Source organism: Salmo trutta, chromosome 18, assembly GCF_901001165.1.
Source record: "Salmo trutta chromosome 18, fSalTru1.1, whole genome shotgun sequence".
NCBI lineage: Eukaryota > Metazoa > Chordata > Actinopteri > Salmoniformes > Salmonidae > Salmo > Salmo trutta.
Genome location: NC_042974.1, coordinates 29,025,927 through 29,042,952, shown reverse-complemented (window position 1 = coordinate 29,042,952; position 17,026 = coordinate 29,025,927). Strand labels below are relative to the sequence as shown.

General features: G+C 42.2%; 1 protein-coding gene across 2 annotated transcripts in view; it reads right to left on the bottom strand.

Moving 5' to 3' along the window:
* Positions 1–17,026, bottom strand: part of LOC115153150 (uncharacterized) — a 32,389-nt gene that overhangs the window by 9,281 nt on the left and 6,082 nt on the right. For both annotated transcript variants that reach the window (XM_029698247.1, XM_029698246.1), the window contains exons 2-3: positions 9,139–9,974; positions 3,244–3,405 (exon numbers count right to left, since the gene is read on the bottom strand). In XM_029698247.1, the coding sequence (XP_029554107.1) occupies positions 3,244–3,405; positions 9,139–9,974 (998 nt within the window). The remainder of the gene's footprint in view (positions 1–3,243; positions 3,406–9,138; positions 9,975–17,026) is intronic.

The following is a 17,026-nucleotide window of genomic DNA, read 5'->3' as shown; positions in this document are numbered from 1 at the left end:
TTCTCCCTCTCTCCTTTCTTTCTCTCTCCCTCTTTCTCCCTCTTTCTTTTTTCTCTCTCTCTCTCTCTGTCTTTGAAGACTTTGTAGCGTATGCTCCTGCTGGGCTCACCCTTTGCTTCAGTGGAAAGCTTTTCCGGCCCCCAGGCCCAAACTGACAGGGATAGTTTGGAACAAGCTCTCTGAAACCCCCTTAACGTAGCCGGTCCGGTATTGTGCCAAAGTCTCAAAAGGAAAGGGAGGCATCCACACAATGCCAAAGTACTTTTCTTTAGAAGCACAGGCAACTGTCACAAGAGAGGGGGCAAAGTTGAATACAATGCAATAGGGTTGGGAGAAATCTTGAGCCAATATTGTTTTTTTTCATATTCAAGGTCAGGTTTTCTTCTTGTGTTGAGCTGAAAACAAAAACATAAAATTGAGGTAGCTTTGGGACTCTGAACTCTACGAGCCTCATTTTCTATTCAAGTGTGTTAAAATGCCACCCATGTGCCCATGTTACTACCATACAGATTTTTTTTAAATGACAACAATGCCACAACTTTTAAAAGCCATAAATAATACAAAAATGTCTCTCTGGCGTTGGTAAGATAACATTCAGAGCAAACGCATTCATCCTGTTTGGGAACGGAAAGTGAGAGCGAGGAGAGCTGGCCTGGGGATTTTATAGGTTACACATTGTTAACTGAGCAGAATTGTAGCTATTTTAGGAGAGTTTACTGGAATACAACTCTAAATGGTGCTTACTACAGAAAAACAAGAAACGTAATTTGCCCTATTTTACTGCTGACATTGTGCTTGCATTTGTACATTTTCATAGACAAAAGTTTAACAAACAAATGTGGCTATCTAATTTTGGATAGCTGTGAGAGAGTGATGTTACAGATACAGTACATGGTTAGCAAACATGGACATTATTTCAGATATAAAACAGATTATATTTATTTTTTTACACCAATTCTGGTAAACCGTCTCGTTTGTACGATGTTGTTTGGGTTCAGATGTAGATTTTTCAGGTTATCATCATGAATGATGCATCATTGGTCCAGCCACAGACTAACTTCTCTGCTCTCTCTAAACAGGTGACCGGAAAGCCCCTGATGTTTGGTATTAATAAACATAAACATACACGTGCCCCTTTGCCGTGCTATAACAACCCCTTTACTGTGCTATAACAACCCCTTTACCGTGCTATAAGGACCACTTTACCAGGCTGTAATGACCACTTTACCAGGCTATAAGGACCACTTTACCAGGCTATAAGGACCACTTTACCGTGCTATAAGGACCACTTTACCGTGCTATAAGGACCCCTTTACCGTGCTATAAGGACCACTTTACCGTGCTATAAGGACCACTTTACCATGCTATAAGGACCACTTTACCGTGCTATAAGGACCACTTTACCGTGCTATAAGGACCACTTTACCATGCTATAAGGACCACTTTACCGTGCTATAAGGACCACTTTACCGTGCTATAAGGACCACTTTACCTTGCTATAAGGACCACTTTACCTTGCTATAAGGACCACTTTACCGTGCTATAAGGACCACTTTACCGTGCTATAAGGACCACTTTACCGTGCTATAAGGACCACTTTACCGTGCTATAAGGACCACTTTACCGTGCTATAAGGACCACTTTACCAGGCTATAAGGACCACTTTACCGTGCTATAAGGACCACTTTACCGTGCTATAAGGACCACTTTACCGTGCTATAAGGACCACTTTACCTTGCTATAAGGACCACTTTACCAGGCTATAAGGACCACTTTACCGTGCTATAAGGACCACTTTACCGTGCTATAAGGACCACTTTACCGTGCTATAAGGACCACTTTACCAGGCTATAAGGACCACTTTACCGTGCTATAAGGACCACTTTACCGTGCTATAAGGACCACTTTACCGTGCTATAAGGACCACTTTACCGTGCTATAAGGACCACTTTACCGTGCTATAAGGACCACTTTACCAGGCTATAAGGACCACTTTACCAGGCTATAAGGACCACTTTACCGTGCTATAAGGACCCCTTTACCGTGCTATAAGGACCACTTTACCGTGCTATAAGGACCACTTTACCGTGCTATAAGGACCACTTTACCGTGCTATAAGGACCACTTTACCTTGCTATAAGGACCACTTTACCGTGCTATAAGGACCCCTTTACCGTGCTATAAGGACCCCTTTACCGTGCTATAAGGACCCCTTTACCGTGCTATAAGGACCACTTTACCGTGCTATTTGTTTATTTATTTTACCTTTATTTAACTAGGCAAGTCAGTTAAGAACAAATTCTTATTGTCAATGACGGCCTAGGAACAGTGGGTTAACTGCCTTGTTCAGAGGCAGAACGACAGATTTGTACCTTGTCAGCTCGGGGATTTGAACTTGCAACCTTTCGGTTACTAGTCCAACAACGACCCCTTTGCCATGCTCTAAGGACGTTCCTAAATGTGTGCCCCATGTGTGTTCCGGGGCGGCAGGTAGCTTAGTGGTTATAGCGTTGGGCCAGTAACCGAAAGGTTGGTTGATCGAATCCCTGAGCTGACAAGGTAAAAATCTGTCGTTCTGTCCCTGAGCAAGGCAGTTAACCCACCGTTCCTAGGCCGTCATTGTAAATAAGAGTTTGTTCTTAACTGACTTGCCTGGTTAAATAAATAAAAACATGTTTGAAGACTGCAGTGGGCTGGACCCAGCTGTTCTATTTATTAAATACACTTTCCTTTGGCATGACTTACAGCTCCTACTGCCGTTCTGAAACTGCTGGATTAGCACTGGGACCTAATGGTGAGTAATCACTCATTTCAAGGCATGGCTATCTCTGCACCACCTGGACAGCAGTCAGCTGCAAATCAAAGATCAATGGTCTTAGGTCTGCCCTGCATGACCTACAGCTACGTTTACAAAGTTTTTACAACATTTTTAGGAGCTTTGTATCTCTGACAAATTAGGTAGTAATTGAGATAAATCATAATACCGTAACATTAGAACATTCACACAGTTAAGACCCCTTTGTTTGCTATAACTCATTGAGAGAGATGGTTTGACCTTAAGCAAGCTTTGTCTCAGTACTTACTGTCTTCGCCCTCCCTGATCTGACAAGACTGGATATGTCATGCAAAAGCTATGTGGCGGAAGCCTATCTTTGATAAGATGCACAAGTCCAATCCAGATGTTTTAACCTGGGATTCTTCCCAGGGTCCCATAGTGCATAGTACTGTCTGTATGTGACTCACCTCTTTGGTCTTGGTCAACCTTCCATCCTTCTGCAGCCCACAGATCTGCTTCTGCAGCCTGAGGTTGTGTTCCTGGAGCTGACCAATCTTCTCGATGAGCTGGCAGATGTGCTCCAGGTAGCCCAGTCCGGAGCCCAGGGGGTTGGAGCTGGCCTGGTGGACCTGAGGAAACAGAGAGACAATTTGGTTGGTGAGTTTAGTGAGGTCATTAGGGCTCTGTAGGGCTACCATAGAGCGCACAATCTGGAACAAAGAGGAAGCTTGACTGCTGAGAACTAGTGGTCAAAGATATTTGGTCAACTGATTCCAGAGGTTTATATCACCCATCATTCCTGACAACCAGATTAAAGAAAGGGCTACTGATTTACTGATCCCTAATCCACAAAATGTTCCTGTGTGATAAAAATATCTTTATGTCCTCTGAAATTCTTGGGTCCAGATATAACATCGTCTTAAAAGGTGCCCCATATGATCGGTGGATTTAACAAGGTGATGTTTGATGAATGATGTAACCTGCCAGGCAGGTTATCCATCCACTCTGATATTCAACACATTTTTTATTTTATTCCATTTTTATCATAGTCATGTTTTTATGGGATATTTTATGACTTACAAAACACTGTTACATGTGAACCATATAGACCGAGTCTGTTTTACTACTCCGAATCATTGTACAAACTCGTAAGTACATTTCCCCCGCTGCCGCGTGGGCCACTTGTCTTCACCTAGCTTCGTGTCATCGTTGACCGGGAGGAGACGAGTCAGAAAGTCTGAAAGGGATTAAGTGTGACTCATATGAATTTATCTTAGGGTCTAGCCTCATCGTGACGGTATTGCAAAATCTATCGACATACCATAGTGGCAGCGCATACATTTCTAATCGTTTGATGGATGGTGATGGCAGGTGGTTGTTGTATTCCCATGGTAGTTATGAAGATGTTCAAATCGCCCATGAGGCCATTGGCTGGAGATGGGTAAGTGAAAGGTCTGCGATAACAATGTGAGACATAGTGCCTTTGAGAGGGGTGGAACAGAGGTTAAGTCTTTGCCTTTGGTGTGGGAACACAAAGTCAGGTGTGTGCCATTTGTTTGTTTGTTTTATGGTGTGACCGTTTGCCCGAGAGGTGCAGATGCTCACGTTTGCAGAAATATGAAAAGGAAATATTTATACAATCGTCCACCATTCCACAGTGTCCAAACAAAAGCAGGAAGTAAGCTCAGCTCAAAGCCTTTCTCCACCCAGAAGGCTTTTCCGTGCCACTTCTGTGAAACTCCAGTAAGGGATCTGTCCACTAATGGAAACGCAGGCCAAACAATGGGACAAAAAGTCATAACAGTCAGGAGAACTGACATCACTCATTTCCTCCGACAGAGAAATGAACCTTCTACCCATTACACACGGTCTTGACTTACTACTCGTTTCCCAGACAGTGGTTTTGAAGCATTACATTTTGTCAATGGCTCATGGAGATGTCCAGTACTGTCCTAGCTCTCCCCTTATCTCCCCAGATATGCAGGTGTCTGGCCAGGGCCTCAGCGATGATATGTCGGGTGGACAGTGAATTGGGGCCTGTTCCTCTTGCCTGTAGCCTGTAGCGTGTAGCCTGGCCATCCCAGCTCTGTTTTACAGGGGTTCAATTAAGATAAGGAGGAGATTCCTCCTCACACACAGTAAGTAATGAGCAGAGGATATGAGACAGGTAGTCATTAGCAGTCTTCCTGGCAGAGGCGGTGATGGAAGCAGGTTGGGACTGATCTTATCACCCCTCCATGGCCCCCCATGGGTCATGGAAGGGGACTAGAGGGGAAAAGAGAGGGGATGATATGTCCCCACTCCCTTCCTCAGAACTTCCTCTGGCCCCTTATGTTGTGAGGGGGTGATAATGTTTCAAACGTGGGAATCGCTGACGTGTGGAGGAAATGCCAGGCTTTGGCCTAGTTAGTGAATGACTTTTCACTTGGCTCTTTCCTTTAAAGTTGTGAAAGTGTCAAATAGAGAGAAAGGAGAGGTGCATGTGTTAAAATGACACTTAAGGGCAGGTCCATTTTCCAAAGCAAATACACAAGACCATCCATTGCCTTGACAATGAGAAACATATATATAAAAAAACAACAGTTTTTTTTTCTATTTTTCATATCATACAGTATCTAATGATTTTATTCATTTAGCAGACATTTATCCCGAGCGACAGCATACATGGGAATCGAACCCACAACCCTGGCGTTGCAAGTGCCATGCCCTACCAAGTGAGCCAGATGCAACATAGAATATATGAGCATGATATGCCAACATATCAAAGTTGTGGAAAATTGAGACTCTCCTCGGGTCTTGGTTCTGGACATTCCACTGCGTCTACCGCACCAAAAAATACTTTCCTAAACATGACAGCGTTGGAAAGGAATTGGCCGTCAGATGTGGGATGCACACAGAGATAGAGAGAAAGACAGAGATAGGGAGAAAGACAGAGATAGGGAGAAAGTCAGAGATAGGGAGAAAGTCAGAGATAGGGAGAAAGTCAGAGATAGGGAGAAAGTCAGAGATAGAGAGAAAGACAGAGATAGATAGGGAGAAAGACAGAGGGAGAAAAGTATGTGCTGTACACGTTTACTCGTTTTCTATCCAGAAAGCCCCATTTATTTTCAGCACACAGTCTGGGGAGAGAGTTGAGATAATATTCTTGCCTCTCTGCTTTGTTGTTTATCTCCCAAGGCACTCTTTGGAGAACACTGTGTGTCAGTGCTGGCTCTGTCAAACTTTGACAGGAAAAGGGGATCTTGAGGATTTACAGAGAGACAGAATGTATGACGTAATTCCGATAAGGTAAAAATGCCGACAAGGTAAAAATCTGTCGTTCGGCCCCTGAACAAGGCAGTTAACCCACTGTTCCCCGGTAGGCCATCATTGTAAATAAGAATTTGTTCTTAACTGACTTGCCTAGTTAAATAAAGGTAAAACATTTTTTTAAAAGATGGGTTGGTGGTGAGATTAACAACACTAATGATGCTAGCTACCTGTCTCAATTAGCCACCAACCACACCTCACCAAAACGCTGGTCTACCTCAGTAGCTCTTACTACCTGCCAACAATAACCAGTGTAAGTCCTTGGGTGTCTTGCATCAATTCAGCAGCTATACTTCTCATGTACTCTACAGATGCCTTGAGCAAAAGGGCATATAGGAACCAGCACCACAATACACACAGACCAGCTCATCATAAACAGACGAATCAGTGGAATGCATCTGAAGTCCCGAGGAAGTGTGTTTGGTACTGTACATCATGTGCATGTTTATGGGCTGCAGCTGAGGAATTCGAAAGGGCCGCCATTTTAATTAACCGGGGTTGCCGTCTTCTCCGGTCTTCATTATTTTATGACACCATATTCCACAGTGTTCCACACATCCTTCAACGGAGGGGAAAATATGCTTTGAATGCCCTGTGGTTCCTCCTACGGATAGAGGCCTGCACGCTGAAGATCAGAGAGCTAAACACATCCATATGATAAACCTCTTCTCCTCATGGTGAAATATGTCGGCACTGCGCTCTGCACTCTTACGCTGCCCTGCAGCCCTGTCTCCATATACAGTAGAAGGCAGTGTTAGTTACCAATAACTGACATTAGTGTTTTTATGTTTAGCATGCTTAGGGAACGCTCTTTTCAAAACATTTGATTGACAGACCATCTTGAGGCCATCATACCACTTAAAACTATAAAACAGGGGCAGAGGGAGAGAGAAAGAGAGCCTTTGATGTTTGACTGGGGGTGGGGGGGGGCTTCCAATATCTAAATTCCTGGGGCCACAGAGCCCCATTTGGCAGGCAAAGGAATGGCATTATTAGCTGTGGTGACAAGTGATGATGATGATGATGAAGAGTTTTACCGCCGGACTGCCTGTCAGCAATACACCTCTAAAGTAAGCCATGGAAGGGCCCCCCAAAATAACCACCACCCGCCGGCAGCCGGCAGTTCCCTTAAAGGGGCCCTAGAGGCTATCAAAGGGGCTTTATCTAGGTAAATATGTGAGTAATTTGAGCAATTTGACACCTGTTTGATGCGTCCAGGTAGACCGTCCAGCTCTGGGCCCAGGGAGCGGCAAGACCCAGATGAGAGAGAGAGAGAGAGAGAGGGGAGCTGGCTGGCTGGCTGGTTCTCCAGGACAATATCACCACAGTCATCTGCACAGTCACTCAGCACAGATGAACAGGTGCTGTTTGACATGCGGCAGCATGAAATAGGCCCCCGCACTGTAACACATGCCCTCTCCACCTTTCCTTTCAGTCTGTAAGCTACTAGGCCCTGTGTTAAGATTCCCCTGCTGTATGCCATAATACAGCCTTGTCTTCACTGGGTCTTTGAACGTGACATTGTTGTGAAAGGTCTTTGAGGGAGAGATGGGGAAGTATGTGTTAAGAGGTGCATGCTTTGAAGTATGGCCTAGTTTTTCTAGTTTGGCCACCTCAAATTCTTTAACAGATTAGTTTGCTCATTAATATTGGATTGTTGAACATTTTATGTATCATGTAAAGGATGTGAGATCAACTAACAGCTCGTGTGTCATCCAAGATATGATCTGAGGAGATACCCATCTGTGTCCTGGGAAATTGTCAAAAGGTCATAGATGTCATGGGCATCACTTTCACCTTGCCTTGCTTGACACAGCACACCAAACTGTCCACGGTAAACTTTTATAGCTCACGTATCCCTTACTGCATTCAGATGAGAGTGCATTTGACGCCGTATCAAAGACAGAGCTGAGAGCTGATAGTGACGTGTACAGCAGCACATCAAACAGGTTATTATGGGTTGGCAAAACTCTAAAACTGTCAGGTGCAGCTCTGTAAGACAACACTGTTTTCTCATTTGGAACATGAAAAATAAGATCTTATTTTTTTCCAAACATGAATGAAAGCACAGCTGTCATTCGCAAGCTTTCATTAAGGGAACGTGCCTCTACTGGTCCTATTGAATGGGTAAAGTAGCTTGTTGTTGCTCAGCTATCTCACTAAGGACAAGATGAGGTCATAGCCATCTTCTTATTTTTACCTTTATTTAACAAGACAAGTCAGTTAAGAACAAATCCTTATTTTCAATGACGGCCTAGGAACAGTGAGTTAACTGCCTTGTTCACGAGCAGAACGACAGATTTTTACCTTGTCAGCTCAGGGATTTGATCTTGCAACCCTTCGGTTACTAGTCCAACACTCTAACCACTAGGCTACCAGCCACCTCTATCATGGATGTTCAGTATGAGAATACTGTATTTAATTATTTTTTACCCATAATTAGAGATTTAAGCTGAGTTCTTGTCATGTGCTGTTTGTAAAATCAACAAGCACTTATCTTATAACAGCGTGATGTTATCTTATTGCAATAATGTGATGAAGAGGTCTTCACCTCTATGGGTTTGATTCACCTGAGTTCTAATCTAGCACGTACTTGTAAACTCAAAGACAAAGTTTAGTCATTTCTCTCTAAATACACTCAAATTCCCTGAAATACTTTCCTAGAGCCGTGTTGTCGTTAGAGGTCCCATGATTAGCTGCTGACATAGAGACTGGAAAGGGTTGGTAATCAGGGATAATTAGGGAACGTACAGATCTTTGTTGTCCACACCCAAAATCCATCAAACTACTGAGGGCATCATGTTTAAATGAGTAAGTCACCATAGTATCCCTGGTTTGAATCATTTTAAGAGATGTGTGTTTTTCATATGAATGAAAAATGAGGTCCTTGATCCTGTTCAAGTAGCCAATACACTTACTGCTGCAGATGAAAGTACACAGATGGCATAGCTACAACACATTTCCACATCTATAAACCTTTCTCGTTTATACATAAAACAGAATATAAAACATTGGGAGTAAATACCAAGTGTGGGGGGCGGGGATATCTTTACCTCACTCAGTCTACAGCATTCCTCCATATACTCCTCCAGGCTGTCGCTCGTCGTGCTCTTCCTCAGAGGCCGCTGCTCAAAGTTAACTCCTGTCATATCATCACAGGCCCCTGTAGAGCACTGGCTCTTGGACCTTGTTTTCTCTGAGTTGATCCCGTCAGTCACAGCCCTGTTCTCACACCGGTCCTCTGAAACCCGGTCACTGTCCTCAGCAGTGTCCTTCAAGGCCCTGTGTTGGGCCCTCTCCATATTTATGTCCTTTTCAGTTATATGAAAGTCTACCCTCTCAATTTCTGTGTTGAGTTCAGCCCCCGACTCCACAGTAGTACACTCCAGCACAGCACTGTCTACAGTCGTACATGGTGTGTCTCTCATATCCTCTGTTTGTTTGGTGTCAGAGCACTGTTCAATGGTGAGGAGTGGACCTGGGGTAGGGACAGGAGTATTGAGGTTACAGGAGTCATAGGAGGGTTCCCGGCTGTGGACCACAAAGCTCTGCTCTGAGCCGGTGGGTGTGGAGGGAGAGTTGGTTCCACTGGGCAGTTCCACTCCAGAGTCCTCCGACTCAAACTTGTACAGCATGGGAAGCTGAGAGTCTGAGAAAATGTCAGAGAGGTAGCCTGAGTTTGACTCCATCAGGGGCTGTCCAGGCATGTTATCCAGGTCAGCATTCCCCTTCAAGCCTTTGACAGGCTCCGAGACGTCCTGCTCAGATACTGACATGGAGATAGTGGATGAAGAATCATCAGCGTTGTTGAGGAGCTTCTCATGGAAGTTGTTGAAGAGCTTCATCTTGGTCAAGACAACCTCATTATCCAGCACATTGTCCCCCTTCCCTGTGAATAATGAAAAGCACAATTAGTAAAGCAGCTTTTTTTGCGCATTACCTGAGTTGCCTATTTCGAGTGTTCCCACAAGTGACTTGAATTTCACTCACAATTATCCCCAATGTAATAAAATGTATGCGAGTGTATGCCAGTTTTCAAGTGTTGCATAGCAGTCTACTCTAAGGGCTACAAAAATACCATATGCCAGAAAGCTTCAGGTGCACTAATGGGATGGTGAAACAAAAAGTAAACTCTTTCAGATTACAAAATGTACTTTTCTTGACCAGAGACATAGAATACCTAAGAACATCACTAACATCTAATTACAACATCTCTTTCTTAAGGACAGTGGATGTCAAGAGTAAATGGTATTTGAAATATTCTTTCTTCTTGTGTAAGCAGGAGGATGGTGTTTTTGTTCCAAAGGTCTCACAGTTGCATGTCCAATTCCTTTGACCATGAATGACAGATGTACTCTCAAAATATACATCTGAGAGGTATTTGAGGATCTTCCAATGAAACCTGAAGACTGGTTTTATACAAACCAGCATTCTTTAACTCGGGCGTACACAGGACACACACTATTTATCTGTGCCCTACACTGGACTGTCCAGCTTTGACCTTAAGGTCCGGTTAATACTATGATGAGGTGCATTCATATGTGACATCTCTTCTTTCTCGCCACGGGCAATCTGATACTCCTCGGTTTCAAACAAACATGATTTTTTCCCCCCTTTTGTTTAATTCCAAAACAACAAACGTACATAACACCATCTCCTAGTGGTCTTCATGGGTCCACCTGAACCCGAATACCCGAGACCCGACCCGAGCTGGTCCAAAATTCTAACTTTTCCTTCCAATCCATGTCGGGTCCTGTTTTACTGTCATTGGGTCTATGTAACTACAGCTGATAGACCCGAATGGACCCGACCACGGCTCTGCATAGCCTATAGCATATTTATTTGATGCTAATAAGGTGAATGTATTGACTTATAAAAGGCTTAGCCAACATATTAAGACCTATTCATTAACCAGAAGAGCAACTTGGCTGATAAACATATCGTTGTTGACACGGGTCGTGTCTAAGTCAATGAATTATATATACTCTAGATGACTAATATGGGCTGCTGTGTTGAAGCCACCGTGCCTCCATCTTGGCAGACACGTTAATGCATACTTTTAAAGTATATTATGTGAGCTAAACATTATTATTATTTTGTATATGAAAACATTAGAGATTACTAATGTAACTGTTCCCACTACAACAAGAAAAACACTTAAATCCATGTAATTTTGTCTTTGAAACGTTTAATTGAAATACTGTAGAATTCCATTCATTCCTATGGAGGACTGCTCCTACTATGGAGTACCAATATGGCCGACCTGTGGCTTCAAAGCCTCTCAGTGAACACGTTTACATGCGCACAGTATTCCGGATAGTAGCTGGACCTTTGATATCCCACTCATGAGTTTCCCTGTATCCATGAATAAACAGAATTTTCCTAATTTAAACTAATATGGGTTAAATGGAATAGTAACTGAAATCTGGACACTGACTGTAGTTCTATAACCTCTCACATGTAGCATAATATAATATTAACTCCTGCAGAATTATGTGTTTCTTGCAGTAAAATTTATACAACAAATGTTCATTTTGTTTCAGGAACAGGAGTGAAGAAATATTTTTTCTTTCTTTCAGTATCTCTTAAGAAAATGTGAATGCGCACATGTAAAATGTGTTATCTTTGACACTGTTAAGCAAGCAGACAGTATTTCAACCACATACAATATGCACCCAAGATGAGTTGAAGTCCTATCAGAAAGGCATTTCATAGTTTTCTCAGCTCTTCATTTCCTTAAAACCGGTCAAACGTATGACATTTGGACATTTTACACAGGACCAATCTGTTTTGGAGGTATTGCGTTTTCTCCCCGGGCCCTAAACAAAACAGTCAACTTTACAAGTGTTGACTAGATTTCTAATGCATTCATTCTATCGATGTAAGACATTATTCTGGTGAGGACTACTTTATTTAGTCTTCTGGGTCAACAAGTTATGACAGAAGAGAAGCTGCATTTATATAACTATATCTGACAAACAAATGGCCTACCTAATGTCGGAAATTATAAATCAGAAAGTTGTCTAGATATGGGGTGAAAGTAGCCAGTAGGCTATATGGTCCAGTAAGGAGTATCAGCAAAATCAATTATTATGGAATTATAGGGGATGGAACTGCACAGGTAGCCTACTATTTAAAGTGATTTCATTGACAATCAGATGAAAAAATCATCACAGAACACCCATGTTATGCGAAACTGAGCCTGCGCAGACCGCGAAAAACAACAATAAACAAGATAAGATGTTTACATGCCACAGTATCCCCTCTAAAATCAGCATATCCCAGGCATCTTATCCGGGTTTCTCATAACTGAGATACAAGCTTTTTCAGGTTATTGTAAACGGGATATGATGTTTACGTGTCAACTCAAATTCTAAATACTTGAGTATCCCGAATAATAACAGGATATTGGTGTGCATGTAAACGTGGTCAGTGACCAATACATAGTATCAGCAATCCAGGGTTTATATACATAATTGGTCTAGGTTTGGTTGTCGTCGGGTCCATTGGGATTCGGGTCTGATTGTTCTCAGCTCGGTTTGGGTCCGGGGTCCCACCTTTTTTAAAATGTATTATCGGGTCCGTTCGGGTCCTGGTCTGATTGTCCTCAGGTCCCTTCGGGTTCGGGTCCAACTTTTTGGACCCGAGAAGACCTCCACCATCTCCTTGAGCATCTCATATGTTTTAATTAAATCTGAGTATTACTTTATTCTATTTATTTAGTCCTGTGCTGCAAATCTAACCCAAGCATCTTTCTGGTATAACATAATAGTAGACTGTTAGATAAAACTTCAACAGTAGAGGAGGTTTGGTGACTACCGGCTATTTAAATTGAAGATCTGGCCACGGCAAATGTGAGATTAAAAAGGACTTTGAAGATGTAATCCAGTGCTTTCATTCACTTTATTGAGGGGAGTTGTTGAAGAAAACGTTTGTGAGAACTTAAAGAAAAGTTAAACTGAATTCTTTTGAATATTAGTTGAATCTCATTACCACATTACCTCATTACCAAACAAAACAAAACTTCCTAACATGATGCCTACTTAAATTATATCTACTTAAGGAGTTGTGGTAGGCCATTTAAAATATTTTACTGGTGGGCTGCAGGAATGTATAAACACTCCCAGGGGAATTCCATAGCTGATTCTTAGGAAATTAGGCAGGCAGAGTTTGTGATTGGATTGGAGGGTACATGGATAGAATGATGATCAAATTCACAGGAGCTCAGGCTGAGTGATGATCCTAAAACCTAAATTGGCAGGAAGTTGGTCACTGAGATGAGCACACAAAACTGATTGGAAGTAGGTGTAACCACCATGTTTTGTTATAACATTCTACTGCCAAACTATTTGGAGATGGTGACGTGTCAGATTTAAAAGCAGCCAGTCAATCACATTATAATAAATCATATTACAGTGATACCCTTCCATCATTTTTTTAAGTTGAATGAATTATCTTAGCGTGGAATTGCATTTGAATATTAGTGGGGGTTGTGAGGTGGAGATACTTCCCCCCCTGTTTGCTCGCTGCTTTTTCTCACAAAACGAAACGCATTGTTTTATTATTTCACTGTGAATAACATCCACAACAATGGAGGCACACCCATGTTTTCCCTGAGAAAACAATCAGTTGTGATAATACTGTTATGGGGTTAGATAGCAGCTCCTATCAGCCTTGGTTCTGGCTCAGGTCTCTTCCCATTTAAAACAATGGCCTTGTTTTCCCAGTTAGTTGACATTTACCGATTTTGGCCAAAGCTTGTGAATCAAGGTAGCGGAGCAGTTACGTGGGGTTTTCCAGACTACAACGTTGGCCTCTTGGAAATATTAGAAGATTCAGAAATTCCACTGGTGGACAAATAACTTTAACATTAGTATCAGAAAGCAATACTTGCTAGCATATACAGTAAAATGTATCCTACATGCGTTTTCTCTTTCAAATTCTGAGTTCAATGTGTTCAACTGAAGTGCATTCAGTCAAAATTCCACTGTTTATTTAAGTAGATGTCATGAATGAGTTTTAATCGACAAAATTGCATGTGGTGTACATGTGTCATTTGGTATGTCCACTTAATTAGAATGAGATGTGTACTTTCTACATTACATTCCCATAGAACTAATGTTACATGTGGAAAGAATTTCACTGGCTTAACTCAAGACAGTATTCTCAAAACAAATTATTGCAGTAGAGGCTAGGGAATGTATTTCCTGTTTTCGTCAAATGCCGGGAAAATGTAGCACAACTGTTTCCACTGTGGTCAGAGCAAAAGTACAACTACAGTGCCTTCAGAAAAAAAATCTGTGGAAAGACTTGAAGATTGCTGTTCACCGCCACTCCCCATCTAACTTAACAGAGCTTGAGAAAATGCCCAAATCCAGATGCGCAAAGTTTATACAGACATTCCTAAGACAACCCAAAGCTGTAATTGCCGCCATAGGTGCTTCTAACAAAGTGTTGATTCAGGGATGTGAATACTTATGTAAATGAGATTTCTGTATTCCATTTTCAATACATTTGCAAAAATGTATAAAAACATATTTTCACTTTGTCTTTATGGGGTATTGTGTATAGATGGGTGAGAGAAAAAATGTATTTAATCCATTTTGAATTCAGGCTGTAACACAACAAAATGTGGAATAAGTCAAGGGGTGTGAATACTTTCTGAAGGCACTGTACTTCAACACTGTTTATGCCCTATTGTGTCAACAATTACCTAGCAACATCAGATGAAAGACTTGTCCAAGTGTGAGTTATTTCTGAGGTAAGTCATTCTTGAACAGTCTGGAGTATACAGCCTTTTGATCAAATCAAATCAAATTTTATTGGTCACGTACACGTGTTTAGCAGATGTTATTGCGGGTGTAGCGAAATGCTTGATCTAGCCTGAGTCCTGAACAAAAGCTTATACAGGATCATATGGTGCTTCCCTTAATAGAGGTTTCACCAGTACAAACAACAGCAAGACTGCAAATAAAAACACACATTTAACCAAGCCCTATTGCTCCCAGATGAACACAGAGCATGGACACTCCTGCATCCTGAGCAGTCCAATCAGAAGTATGGAAATGGATGTCTGGGATGGTCCTCAAGGTATGACTGTACACTAAAGAACTAGTAAATCTCATATGTATACCCATTTACAGCGGCTCCCTAAGCCTTGATAAGGCTGTGGTCCCTTGGGAGAGATATGAGAGATATGAGAGACTGCAGTCCATGTGAAACCCTCTAGCAGTACCGCTCGGACGTTCTCTTAATTGTCTTTATCAGGTCAGTCTATGGTCAGTCGTGTTATCAATACGAGTGTAATGGGAACTGGTGTATCTCACACGATGGCAACAGACCAGAAGGAGTAGATAGTTAAAGAGCAACATTGATGATCTCCTGCATAACAACTACCAGAGCCGGTTCCATGAGCTCAGTCGAGGTCTCAACTTACTATTGAGAGTAAGAATAGTAGAATACACCACCCCGTTTTTTCTCTTGCTATGTCAGTCACTCAATTAGCCACTGACAGTCACTCAATCAGCTAAACAATTTTTTATTGGTAGTTAGTCTAGCCAGCTATATAAACTGACCTCCAGGGGACCCCCATTGATTTGTTAGTCATTCTCACTCAGATATCATATTAACATGGCATAAGTCATTACGAAATGGGTAGAATTGCAGGAAATTTGCTGTAAAACTGCACGTTTGTTCTCTCTGCCCCATGGCAAAATCTGCAGAATTACAGGAAATTAACTTTCAAACAAAACATTTTCTCTCCGCCATCAAGAGGGGGGCCACTAAAATGTTTTGCCATGAGGTGGGGAGACCCTAACCCAATTTTGCTTACGGCCCCCACAAGACTAGAGCCGGCCCTGACAACTAGTGTACTGCACTTCATCCTATAGACAGACATACTGCACAACATGTAGGCTGTTGTATTTTGGTTGAAAGTTACTAAATGTTTGTATCTGCTACTGGAAACTAAAGCCCCTCAACTGTCCCACCAAAAATAACTCACCTGAGTTTTCTTTAACTTCTTAGGGCTAGGCCCCCTTTTTCTCAATTTCCGCTGAGTTTTCTTTAACATGCATGCAAATTGTAAACTGCATTGCCATAATGTTTATGCTAGCAGCCAAAGTTTTACTCTCACAAGGTGTCATTCACCTTGTACTTTGAAGTTCACTGACATCCTAGGTATTGATATGCACTAGTATTTAAGGCAGTGCTGGGCTTCTAATTGAGCACAGGGATTTGCTGATGAGGGGGCATTTTTTCTGTTGTCCTGAGGAGAAAGCAATCTGCATCCAAATCCCTTTGGATTTTCAATGAATGACCCAGAGACCTGGCTCCCTGTTCAGAGAGATCAAACAGCACCTCACCCAGCTCCAGGCAGCGTGGAATGTGAATAATGCAATACAATGTAAGTGCCCAGGAGTATGAATAAAGTGGAGGTATGTGTTTTGTAAAATACAAACAAGAGAAATAGGTCAACGTCTGTGTTTGCAGGATATGTAGAGACCCTATTTCCCAATCAGTTTTCTGAGTTTTACAAACTCTTTATTCAAGACCTTAATCTTTCAGCAGAAGTACTGGAATGACTTTGTTGGAGTAGTTGACCTGGTTTTGGTCAACTGGTTTTGGCTATAGGTTCTCACTCAATAGCAAACCAAATAACTAAAGGGTGGCTATGTTTCAGGTTGTCTACACAGAGCAAGTTAAGAGGAAATCATTTCTGAAGTCTCTTTATCCAAGCCATCTTTTTCAACAGCACCAATTGACATTTTGATGTGCAAAGCGCTCTGTGAACGCCTTAGGGTCTCATGCCTTATAATGACAGGAAGCCCCATCTGTGTCAGGTTTCAGAACCCACATTTGCATAGGGAGTAACGTGTTATGTTTTCTGGCCTATCCAGACAAATAACCTATTCCCTCTGAGTGAGTGAGCCCAGCCTGGAG